The sequence below is a fragment of the Buceros rhinoceros genome, unplaced genomic scaffold (assembly GCF_000710305.1).
Source record: "Buceros rhinoceros silvestris isolate BGI_N320 unplaced genomic scaffold, ASM71030v1 scaffold6329, whole genome shotgun sequence".
Classification (NCBI taxonomy): domain Eukaryota; kingdom Metazoa; phylum Chordata; class Aves; order Bucerotiformes; family Bucerotidae; genus Buceros; species Buceros rhinoceros.
Genome location: NW_010429651.1, coordinates 1 through 12,634, shown reverse-complemented (window position 1 = coordinate 12,634; position 12,634 = coordinate 1). Strand labels below are relative to the sequence as shown.

General features: G+C 38.8%; 1 protein-coding gene across 1 annotated transcript; it reads right to left on the bottom strand.

Annotated features, from left to right (window-relative positions):
* Positions 1–654: 654 nt before the first annotated feature.
* Positions 655–12,475, bottom strand: TMEM175 (transmembrane protein 175). The gene is made up of 9 exons (XM_010142702.1): positions 12,443–12,475; positions 11,121–11,218; positions 9,301–9,352; positions 8,044–8,079; positions 6,741–6,824; positions 5,927–6,091; positions 4,580–4,658; positions 1,989–2,130; positions 655–1,447 (listed from the first exon to the last, which is right to left on the bottom strand). The coding sequence occupies exons 2-9, from the start codon at positions 11,162–11,164 to the stop codon at positions 784–786; spliced, it is 1,266 nt and encodes a 421-aa protein (XP_010141004.1). The 5' UTR covers positions 11,165–11,218; positions 12,443–12,475; the 3' UTR covers positions 655–783.
* Positions 12,476–12,634: the final 159 nt, after the last annotated feature.

Here is a 12,634-nt window from a genome sequence, read left to right as displayed (position 1 = left end):
TCATTTCAGATGAAAAGCTGCTTCAGAACTAAACCCAAATTTACCTCTAGCTCTTTGAATCTCCTCCCTGGGAGATATCAAAGCTGGTCTAAACCTTGGATACATAGCCACAAGAATCCTCATTTGTAAAATACATCCTTTTTTAGAAGAACGGATATGACCAAAGAACATGTGTTCAGGTAGCCTGGAAGACTGCATGTGGGTCACAATTCCAGCTCCCATCTAAACTCATGCTCAGAGTCAAGCAAATATAAGTAATTTCAAAATGCTATCAGAAGTTTTTGGCTATGCAGAAAAGGTGGGGGTGAGGAGACCAGCAACCTGTATTCACAAATGTTCTACCATGATGCACCACACAGAAATCCAGAGATCCCCATGGCTTCCAAGCCTCACTCCCCATCTTACAGTAGCACAGTCAGCTTCTATATCTCTGTTTGGCTGCCATAACAACTGCCGTATGACAGAAAAAAGGGCATTTTGCTGGGCATCTGTTTGTGCACTTCTTATCTGATCATCCATGCAGTCACACATAAAGCGGCAATTTTTCCAAAAAGTGACTGTAAAGGAAGGGGAACATGCTTTTGTTTGTATCCCCTATTTACCCATATTTTTCCATTTTAAGTTTTGGAGAAAGTGGCTAAGCATGGCCAGCTAAAACTTAAATATGCCCCAGTTCTGGCCAACACAGTCTTTGGTTTAGATCAATATAATCCACACATGAAGATAAAGTGATTTAGAAGAACTGAAGTTAATGTTTTAACTTCACATGCACTGTGCAACAATTTAGGACAGTGTTTCTGTAGGAGACAAACATGCCTCCTCTTCTTCTAACAATACAACCTTCCGTCTGGAGAGAGACATCACATACTTTATGACTGTTAAAGAAATTCTAACAAAAATGCGCAAGGCAAGAAAAGCAAATGGGATTACAATCTGCATAAGGTGGAAAATTGCTGTGCTAAACTCACTTAACAAGCATGTTAGGAAGAAGGCCCCAAGGCTTACACAAGGGTAGAGAGCCAGCTTGGCGAACATGAAGGCATGCTCCTTGCCACCGTATCTAGCAAAAGGATGCAAAGTTTCCCTTTCATGGAGGAGGGCTGTAGTCCATATTGCAAACTGGAATATGCTGGCAAAGAAAGTGATAACACAGCTGACCTGAATGGCTTCTATTTCATTGTGAGACTTCTCTGCAAATTCACTGGTCAGCTGGTAAGCTAGTGGAAGCCCACCAATGAAAGCCAATGAAAGTATGTTAAGCAGTCCCATTAATCGTGTAGCTTTTGTTACATAAAGGAAGAGCGAGTGATGGACAAACCACAGTAGACCAATTGTTACAAATGAGCCAAAGTAGGCAAGGTAATTTGGCCCGTATTCACTTAAAGCTTCAAGAAGGCTGCCATGGAACTTCTCCTCAACTTCTCTGGGATCCGGGACGTTGTCTTCACTGTGGAGAGAAAACTTCGTTTACTTTGTGTATTACTGTTATAAAAACACACCTGGAAAAGCAACCTTGAACCATGTTGCTTTACTCTGAGCAAGTAGGGAACCACAGGCATCCACTTTGTAGTTCTCTAATTTAAAAACAGCATTTCAAATAGGAGCTCTGCAAATAAATTAGATCTGAAAAGAGATAAGAAAGTAAGTTGGCATTCCTTTAGGTTAATGTAATAAAGTTTCCACAGTGACTAAGCATCTTTTGTTGGTAAAAGGTTGTTATCTGAAAACATGACTAAGCAAAAAGGAAGCTTTGTTCCTCAGGACTCCCCACCCCAACACACATTCGAGAGACTGATGATCAGTACTGCTGAAATGTGGGCATTAGTAATATCTTTTGTTTCTGTTCTGTATCTTTTCAGAAAATCATAAAGAAAACACTGCAGGTTTTAGAAGACAATGTTTGGTTAATTTTATTTCCTCAAATATTACGTACAGACAAAAGTATTGTATTTAACAACATAAAATGTAAGATGCAACACATGCCTTACCATATATCCAAGATGAGTAGGGTTGCTACAATAGCATAGACTCCATCACTGAATGCTTCTACCCGTTCCTTACTCAGAGGCTCACTGAGGTAAAAAGTGAAAGTTTCTAAACTATGGTGTTCCTCCTCTTCATCTCTCTGACCTGGAAACAGATCCAGATGTTTACTAATGAATCACAGAATCAGGTACTACAGAACAAGGCAGTTTAACTATGGTGACCTCCCTTTCTCTTGTCCCCACCTGCCAAAATCTTTCTGTAGAAAGGGTGCTGCACAGGGCAGTCACTCCACTTTTTTCAGCAGCTGTGCCTCTCCCTGAAGTTAACGTTGCTTTCAGGACAAGTGCTTCAGGGACAAAATGACCTGTTCTTTATGGCAGACTGTTCTGGTTTCAGTTAGAACAGAACTTAATTCTGTTCAGTGGTATGACTTTTCAGCTCAGTTCCTTCCAAGTGACTGCACTGTCTGAAGTTAATGGCACACTGTTGCAGACAGTGTCTGCTTCTAGCAGTGATAACACCTGATGTTTACAGTTGCTACCACGGACTGATGTGCAGAAAGGCTCTTGCTTACTATGCTTGCTCCTGTGCAGACCACGGTCACTGCTAAATCCTGTGCACCATGTTGAGGGTGCAGTAAGTGCGAGACTGCAGCTGTGGGGTGGAGCGGACAGGACAGGCGACCCTACACTGACCAATGAGGTATTCCTTCCATTCCATTCCATTCCATTCCATTCCATCACAAGCTCTATTCTTCAATGGCCAGTGTCTGAGGACTCTTCTGACTGTTCTGCCTTTGATCCCAATCTGTGCATCCCTGAATCCAGTTCCAGAATGCAGCTCCTGCAACTGGTTTCCATCTGCTGCCAAGTCCAGTCTGGAACTTCCCCAGTATCTGCCCAGAGCATCAGGTGGTAATGGTGATATGGCTGCCATCAGTATGGTTGGGTTAAGTATTGGTATCATATGTATTTAGTTTTATTGTTTTCATTATTTTCATTAAAGCAGATATAGTTTTCCAGCCCGTAAGTCTCTCTCCCTTATTCCCTTTCTCATCCCCTTTGGGAAGGGAGAGGGTTTAATGGAGAGCATCTCTCATTTGCCTAGTGGCCAGCCCAGCCCTAACCCATGACACAGACCTTCTGCAGCATGTGAATAATAATTCAAAGCTGGAACTGAACAAAGCATTTGAGCTAAACAAATCAGATGCTGTGCCTCAAATAGCCCTAAGAGCTGTAGATCCTCTAAGACAGTGTGGAGAACTTCTACTTCATATGGGAAAAAACTCACTGGAGCATGGGGGCTGCACTGGGATATCAATGGCCTGCTTTAAAATAAATCTGGTCGTTGGTCAAAAGGTGGGGCTTGAGCTTTTATAGGAAATGTCAAACACATCCCTAAACACTTCTGAGCTGCCCAGCTAGCCAAGCTGCACCACTTCAGGAGAATAGACCGGATGAAGAAAAAAGCTTAGAGCTTCAAGATGGAGTTAAGGAGAGGAACTGAATGAAAAGCAAGTGCAATCACAACTCGGTCAACAGAGCAGTAATTTATGTCAGCCATTTGACGGTGTGCCACACACAGACACAACCTGACTGCAAATCTCAGTGCCCTTGCTGCAGTAGGCACCAGTATAGTTTGTATGTGTTTACTCTCTGGCTTTAAGAGTCTAGCTTTTGCCGCTTCAGAGCCTTTCTGCATCCCTGTCTATTACTGCTGCAAAATGAGGGAGTCAAAAGCATGCTCCCATTTGCAGCAGAAGGAAATCCTAGAATGCGGATTCCAAAGTCAAGATCCATTCTGTGTTTTTGTGGTCAGTTTGTATTGCTCTGCAAGAGGGACCCACCTTTTACCTGACTAGGTTGCATGATACCACCTTCTCCTTTGTTTTAGCACTGGCAACCTCCTCCTCAGCAGAGTTTAAAAGCCACTCTGGTGTTATTGCGCAATTGTTAGTGCTAACACAAGGATGGCATAAAGAAATAAGCAAGGAGCACGTGGGGAAGAAGCATGGATTTTCGCTGACCTAAGCCATCTGTGAAGGCATACCTTCAGACCACAGCTGTTAGATCAAAAGAGCTGTAACACCCTAAACAGTTAACTACCCTGAAACTGTTTGATTTATAGGTGCTCTGCTTGCCAGTTTGACAATGTTTGACCATATGGTATTGCTGTGAAGAAAGTGATACAGGCATTGAGCTTGCTTCCCATATTCTTCAATATCCATGCTCCCTTTTTTAGGAGGGAAAAGGGACAGATCGCCTGCAGCCATCATTCATGTAATAATGGTAATGGCCTACTGCCATCATTCATGTAATTTTGTGTGTGTTTTGTGCATGTTCAGGACAAACCAGAGAGATTTTGCGCTCACAAACCATCTTTGAATGTGCTGTGCCTTGCACAATTCTAGTCACACGTTAAGGGAAACCAGGGAGGTAGGGAGAAACTGTTTGAAAGCATGGCAATAAACCCCCAAATCATGTTTCAAGACTGAAAAAGGAGTAACAAAAATGAGTCCATTCCAGGCTGTCTGATAACACCCTGACAACCTAATAACGTATCTGATTGTACTCATATGAATAGTGTTACTCACCAACAATCTTGGTTTTACACCATCTAATGAATCGAGTGAGATGCGGAAAAAGAATCACGAGCCCAAGAAGTACATAAGACTATGGAGAGGAAAATGAATAGTTTAAATTTAGATTAAATTAATTATTGAAGTATAAATTACCTTCAAGTTTAGTATGAAACTATTACTCTCATCTTCAGGTATAATCACACTGAGAAAAACAAATCTTGACTTTATGACATGGAAAAGGCTCACCTGAAATGCACGAGTACCTCCTGAATACTGCACGTGCAACCTAATACTGCTTTCTGATAGCTAATTTTGCACCAGTAATGAAACAAGCTAGAACAAGAAGGGAAATGATTCTGCTAACATAAATGCAGTAATGACTTATTTGGAAGTTCGAGGACTCCTTATGGTTCCCTTCCAATCTGAGATATTCTGTGATGTCCCAATGACAACTCAGTGGGTCATAAGTGGTTCAGCACACGTCTAAGGACAAGAGCAACTTGGAGACTAATTTCACTGATATTAATATTAAAATAAAATGCACTAGTGAACAAGGTGGGGGAGAAGATGGAAGTAAGAGTGTAAGAAGAAAACATATTTTCAGTTACAATGAAGCCATTTCACATTTGGACTCAAAACTGACCCTTTAATCAGCAGCAATCTGATTCCTCCCAAATTTGGGTATTATTTAAATGCTGCTCATTCCCATGGAATCTTTCTCAAAATTCAGTTAAATCCACCTTTTCATAATGAACAAGACAGAAGAAAGGAAGCTCAGGACACAACCACATACTAGATTTCAGTTCCAAACTCTCATTTATCTGAGAAAGATAAAAACTATTAATAAGTAGGAGCAACTCACCGCCATTTAATAAAGATGGCAGAGAAAGAAGCTGTGTAAGAGCAGGCCTTAGCCAAAAACATTTGTTTTAAGATGCAGTCAGCTAACTGATCTGCTTATTCGATTTGCTCTTACACCCTGAGTTGGTGCAGCAATTATATCCACTTTTCCTCAGTTTGTGCAATGTGATGTTTACTTCAGGTAACCTTCCTCATTAGCTCACCTACTTATGATTGGCAGGATGCTAAGCGACAGTGTAGAAGACCTGCTTCTAATTAAGAGAAGCAGTAAAAAATTAGCAGAGCAAGTAAAGCAAATATTGTAGCAGAATATTTGTCAAAACTATCCAAACTCATGGGTTAAATTATGGATTGGTATCTGTGAACATGCCAATTGGCACCTTCAATGCAAAGATTACATGACCATAGAAAGGGCAACTGAGAAAGTATGAATATTTAACATGGACATCGTTATTTGAATGCACAGCCCTAAATGTTCGATCATTTGGGAGAACTTACCAAAGGAATAAAGAAAAATGAAAAGATGGCTGCTAAAAAGCATAAAACTGGTCCTCTTAGGATAATCTTTAAGATATGACGTTTATAGAAATTCTGATTTTCAGACACCTGTATCTGTTGATTCAGTAAGTGTGGGTGATAGAATCCATAAGCTACTATCACTGCCTGTAAGGAAAAGAGCATTACTGAAGTTATTACATAAAAGTATATGCAGCATTTAAAATATAATACTCTAAAACTATGAATCCTAAATACTTTCATCCTAATTCTTCACTCCCATATGGACAGCTGCTCTTAGAAACTTTGAGATTTCATAATACACTGCAAGTCAAGATTTTAGTCTCCTTTGCAGAGCTTGTCTTTACCATGGACCTTATACGAAGAGAAATGAAAACCTCCACAATAAGGAAAAGAAATTGACAGGGCACTGAACCAGAAGAAAACAAGCGTCATTGGACTGAGGTTGAAAGCCCATGTTCGCTCAGCCATTGCTGCAGTAAGAAAAGTCCTGCTGCAGCAGGAAAAGTCAATTGCTATTTCCCCAAGGCACTCTTTTTAAAGAGTGGGAAAGGAATTACTATTCTGAGAATTTTTCGATCGGCTGTTTTAGTTGCATATATCAGCTTCACAGGGCAGTGGCAATGCAAACTTTCATCTTATATACATACACTATATTATCATAACAGACATGACTTAGAAAAAGAACACTGTACAAACAAAAAACCAATTTATACCCATAGTTAAGAAATGTAATTTTAATTCTACCCAAGAAAATCTATTTAAAAGCAAAAATGTAAATCGATAGCCCCAATACCTGTATAAGGCCAATGACAACAGCACAGACACTGAACAGGAAAATGCCAAAAGGTACTTCTGGAAACGAGGCCATTAAGGAAAACTAGAAAATAATGCAACTAGATCAAATATTTAAGTAAGCAACATAGGAGTAAGAGTAGAGAAACAGAAGTACTCTTCATTCACCTAATAACCTCAATAACACTTTGCATTTCAACACAATTCCCCTAAATGCAATTTCTAGTCACAGATACGTGCAGGCATTCCAACCCAAGGCATCTAGAGAGATGGAGAGATTCTTTTGCTCTCATGTTGATACCACAAAACCTTAACCCCTCTGGTGACTGCGTCACCATAATAACTACAGACTGGTTCATAGTTAAGCATAGAGCTCAAAAAGCATGAAAAGCATAAAACAGTGTTTTCAGTGGACAAGATTTTCATAGCTGTGAAAATTTGTGATATGAGGATACTTTTTTGAATCTTTTAATTTTTCTACCTCCATGGCTTCCTGCTTTATTAATTTCTGCAGCTTCATTAAAGGGGAATAAAAAAAAGCAGGGAGTAGTATTAGGTATTGACAACTTTCCAAAATTTATTTCAGCTTCAAGGAAAAGTAAAAAGCATGTGCCCTGGCTGATAAAGATTGTTTTACTGACCAGAGCCTTATTCTTTGCAGACTAATATATAAAACTCATACATCCACAGAGAAACAGGTGCCTGTCACAGAAATCTGTTCTACACATACAATGAAAGTCAAGATGCATTTTAAGCAACTATTTTGTTCTGCTAGTATGGTGTTCAGTTCCAAACACTCTTGCCAGGTCTAAAGGTCACCTGACCAGAAATCATGGTGAATGTAAAATCTACAGATTTAAAAACAAATGATTGGCTGTCAGAATCAACCTTGCTGAGTAAGTCAAAAGTGATTCCAACAACTCTGTCTAGATTACGAAAGGAAGAAGTTCTGTCATCTAAAGAGGAGTTTGAAACACAGTTTTACTTCCCTTACAAAATGCAAAATTCTCATCAGGCAACTTTTAACATTTTTCAATGCAGCTGCTTTTTTACAAGAAATCACGGGAAACTATTACTTTCCACAATTACAACTTTTCTTCTAGAATACCCATTTTCTGCCAGGTTTATACTATGCAATAACTGAAGGTTATAACATGTCTTCATGAATTTTAAAGAAGGCCTAACTATTATAATGGATTCAGGGTTTATACTTCAGTAACACTTTCTTGGATTCTTGAATACTTTGGCAGTGCCTTTTCAAGTAAATAACTTAAATGTATGTCAAATTTTAGAAAACTACTTACCGTGTACGGCAAGAAAGTAATGATCATCATACAAGCCTAAAAAAAGAAAAAAGCATACTGAAACACTAGGTACATGCAAAGCAAGCATATCCCTCATTAAAGATGTGCCCTGAGAATTCAGCACAAACAGACTGAATGTTTATGCTGCATCATGAAAAAAAACATTTCTGAAGTTGCTGAGCTTTGACTGTAACAACTGGCTAGTTCTGTACTCATCTTCATGTTTGCTATCCAAATTGTACACTCTTGTTTCAGAAAACAGTACCATTTTTACCAACACCACAGGTAAAGATTTTGCTATGGTTCTTAACAGACTTCTTTCTAAAGTAGCAATGCCAAAAATACCACACCTCCTAAAGAGGTGGTTTTCATCTCAAAAACATTAATCTCATCGATCACAGAGATCACGTATTTCATGTACAAAAAAGCCAAATTAAAAAAACCCCAACATCTCAAGCACAAAGCTATGTCAGATGGGAATTACATGCCTTAAAGCAGTCCTCTAACATAATTTTCTGTAGTGTTACCTCATGTAGTTTGAACTCAGTAGTTTTAGTAACAGTTTTTATCAACAAAACACACTGTCAGAGAACAGAATTTGAAACAATATAGAAAAATAAAAAGCTCTAGCTGAAAGCAAGAATTATGTTCATCATTGCAGCATGCCATTACAACTATTAGTAATGACGAAATTGCAGGTGGCTCATTAAAAACCATAGTCAAATAAATGAAGAATTTTTAAGATATAAGGTTTAGGCAAGTGAAAAGGTCAGAGATTGGTCTCTCAGCAACAGTTTTTTAAAGATCATGTAATTCCCTGTTTCAAATAAACATCAGAATGAATTTCAGCGTAACTTAAAAAGATAAATTACTAAAAACATAACTGTAATTCAAACATAGCACTAAGATTTTTTTTTTCCACAAAAGACACAGTATTTAATTTTCTTAAGCTTGAGGGACAGATACTTCAGCTGGACACAGATGTACAGTCAAAAGCTTCTGCCACAGGTGCCTCTTCAGATCCCTCAAATGATTAACTTGTTGCAAAGCTTCTGCTGGCTTATAGCAAAACATGTGGAAGTTAAAAGTGTCAGCCACTCTGTCAAGGAGGAATTGAAGCTCTTTGTATCTTCCTGACTTGGCAATTTGGTAGACTTACATTATTTAAATTAGAAACTTTTGAGTATGTACATACAGAAATAAGAAAAAGTGACCTGTACGTGCTAGTTAAACATCAGTGTGTCTGACAAAACTCACCAGATTTAGGAGAGCAAGGACATCATCTATAAGCTCTATCACCTGAAACAACCTGTGAAGACAAGGCAAGATACCATGAAGAAGGCAGCTCCCAAATTCCCAGTTTTACAATACTGTAAACAAAATGTACATTTATGATATAACAGGGGAACCTGATTTCTTTTGCTCCAGAATTTATACAAGTAGTCCTTTAACTCATTAGCTCAACATGGAAGTAATTTGTTAGAAAAATTTGAAAAGCGAGGTACGGTCAAGTTCAATCATGGAGCAGTTATTAAGAAACTCATTTCTACTTCTAGGATAAGTAAGTGGCATATGATGTAGCAAACTGGCTTTATTTTTTTTCCTCTACTCTATCCTTCCTCTACACCTGAAATTACTTTTTTTTTTTTCAAGTAAATTTCAACATTGTTAACAGCCAATTCATTTGTGTGAAGAAGTTATCCAGATGTCAGCTTTGACACACCGAGTCACATACCAAATATCTAGCAATGCATTCCTTGGGAGATTGGGGTGATTTGGGAACAGGAGTTGATGACGTTTCTCTGGGGGACTTGCAACTTCACGACAGAATGAAATGCAGTCAAGTCACAGGGCAGGCTCCTGGTTTGCTTTGTCTCACAGCAGTTTTGTTCCAGAATGGCTCTTATGTTTTGCTACCTGACAGGAGAGCCAGCAAACTGCTAGTGTGCTGCACAAGGCTTGGGAGCCACAGGACAAATATTATTATTAGCTGTCAATTAATCACCTATTTACTCAAATGCAGGCAAGGCCCAGAACGAACTGGCAACTGACAACCTGTGCTCTCTGCTCAAGCAAATGCTTCTGAAGCATGATCAAAGGCAGCCTTTCACCAGCAGTCACTGTCACTGCTCACACAAGAACATGAACAAGTCCATTTGATACTCTGATGTCAAAATAAAAACACAGGCACCAGACTGATTTTTAGCTTGTCAGATGAAGCAATGTGTCTCATATTGCATTGTGAAGAGCTATTTTCTGATTTTCTCTGGGTTTTGGTTGGGAGAACAGAGGCAAGTTCATTCTATTAGGGCCAGAGTATTTTCACAATTTTGAGGCTTAAAATTACTTCTCCTGAAGATACAGCAGTTATTATTATGCAAAGAAGATAAGGTTTTCTTCCAAACTGCTCCACACCTTGTTAATGAAATTCCCAACCCACAGAAGCATCACTTAGAACAAATAGAACTAACCGCCCTCCACAAAACCCGAAGCTATTCAAAGACTATGCCTCAGCATTTACTTATGCACTGATGTGAAGCATCAGCTTTAAATACTGAATTACAGGTCGCACACCTCTGTTAGAATGCAGACAGTCGATTTAAGGAAAGAATATAGTAACAAAATTTAAACAAAAACTGCCCTGATTCCAGTATGATGCTTGTATGTGGCGCTGTCCACAGCTCTCTAAATTGCAGTATCTGCAAAATTACAAATGATTTAGTGACAGGCGCTGCTGCAGACTGAGACAAGTTTTAGGCCAGCTACACTGTATCAGCTCCTCTATTTGTGTAGCACACGAGTTATGAAGTTACGCTTTTACAGCGTAATTAGAAGTTGAATTCCATCTAGAATATGATGTAAAATGAAGAGTAATTCTAACTTACAAGATATATAACACTTCTTTTTCTCTTTATCACTGCCAGTGGTGTAAGAGTACAGTAACTCACTGCTTAGGGTAGCTTTCTTCACAATTCAGAAATTCATCAGCAAGGCAGAAATGTATCAGACACGTTACCTCCTGTCCTTTTAAACAGCATTTTTTTCTTTAACTTTGTAGTTAGACACTGTGTTCCTACCTTACATGAGCAGTCCATGCCACTGTGACTATTAGGAAGGTCATCAAGTAGACTGCAATTTTTGCTAGAAGAAGTTGCTGAATGCTTTCACCTAATTTCTGAAACAGGAAGTGACACCCAGAGACAGAGAAAGGAAAGAGAAAGAAATGTTACACTGTGCCATTATTAGCAATATCAGGAAGGATATGCAGTCAAGCAATGTATTTTTTAAAACATCTGCCAAGAATGCAGTTCTCTTTCAACAATCTTTTTACTAGCATGCAGAGAAACTGGCCTACTAGACACTTTAAAGTACGCTGAAATGTGTGGTACCAACACATCTCTTCAATCTGTAAAAGGGCTTCCCAAAGTTCTGTTCACCTTGTGATTCATTTATGCACCTTCTCATCTCTGTTACTGCAACACTGGATTTCAGAGGAGCCCTGGGCACAAAATGCCTCATTTATTTTACTAGCACTGGCTTTTGGAGTAGAAGCATCACACAGGCATTGATGTGATGACTATCGCAAGGGCTTAACCACAGCAAATTTTGCCTGTATCACCACAGGGACTTAAGTAAATATGTAAATATGTGGCATATTTGCTGTGTTATGGATCATACTGTGAGTTTCCTAAACTGAGATAAAATATTTGTCTAGGTCTGTTTTTAAGAGCAGAAAAATAAATTGTGATTAACAAAAACTTGCACACTTACTTACTTGAATGTCTAATTTATGTTTCTTAACATTCCTGTTTCATTCAGAATTAGTTTCTTTTCTGTGGTCTTCTTTTTTCACCTTTTCTAGTTCTGATTACATTTATCACTAACCCAATTTTAAAACAAGCATTCAGCTTGCACTACGTAAGTGCCCTCTCTGAGAGATGATGTACTACCAAAAAGAGCAGATGCTTTCTGCAAGGTGTTTTGGTCAGATGGACAAATAATTTTTCATACAAAAATCACTGGATAAAATCTATGGCTTACAATACACAACTCATTCAGGCTTTGTATCACAACTTCTGCATATTACACGGACCTTCAGTATTTAAGTATTTCATCCCAAGTTCAACAGCTCCTCCTCCTAAGAGAAATTTAAATTTCTGTTGGCTTTAATGTTATCACAACTTCTGCATATTACACGGACCTTCAGTATTTAAGTATTTCATCCCAAGTTCAACAGCTCCTCCTCCTAAGAGAAATTTCTGTTGGCTTTAATGTCACAGAGGTAATGGTTTGGGCTATTTGAAAGTCTGGAACTTGAAATAGAGTGCGAGTGCTGAATTAGGATGTTACACGTATTTGCAAAGACATCAGAAACAACAAAACAAAAGACTTATAGTACCTGATCAGGATGTATTTTTGTATGGGCCACGGGCAAAATCTGAAATAAAAAAACCTTATTAGTACATGACGTTCTTTTCCTTTATTTATTAACATCTAAAAAACTTAGGGTGGCAGCAAATATTCCTGGATCAGGTATCCACTAACAGCCCGCAGTTCTGAGAGACAGAGTCACTTTTCCACCGCCCCGGGA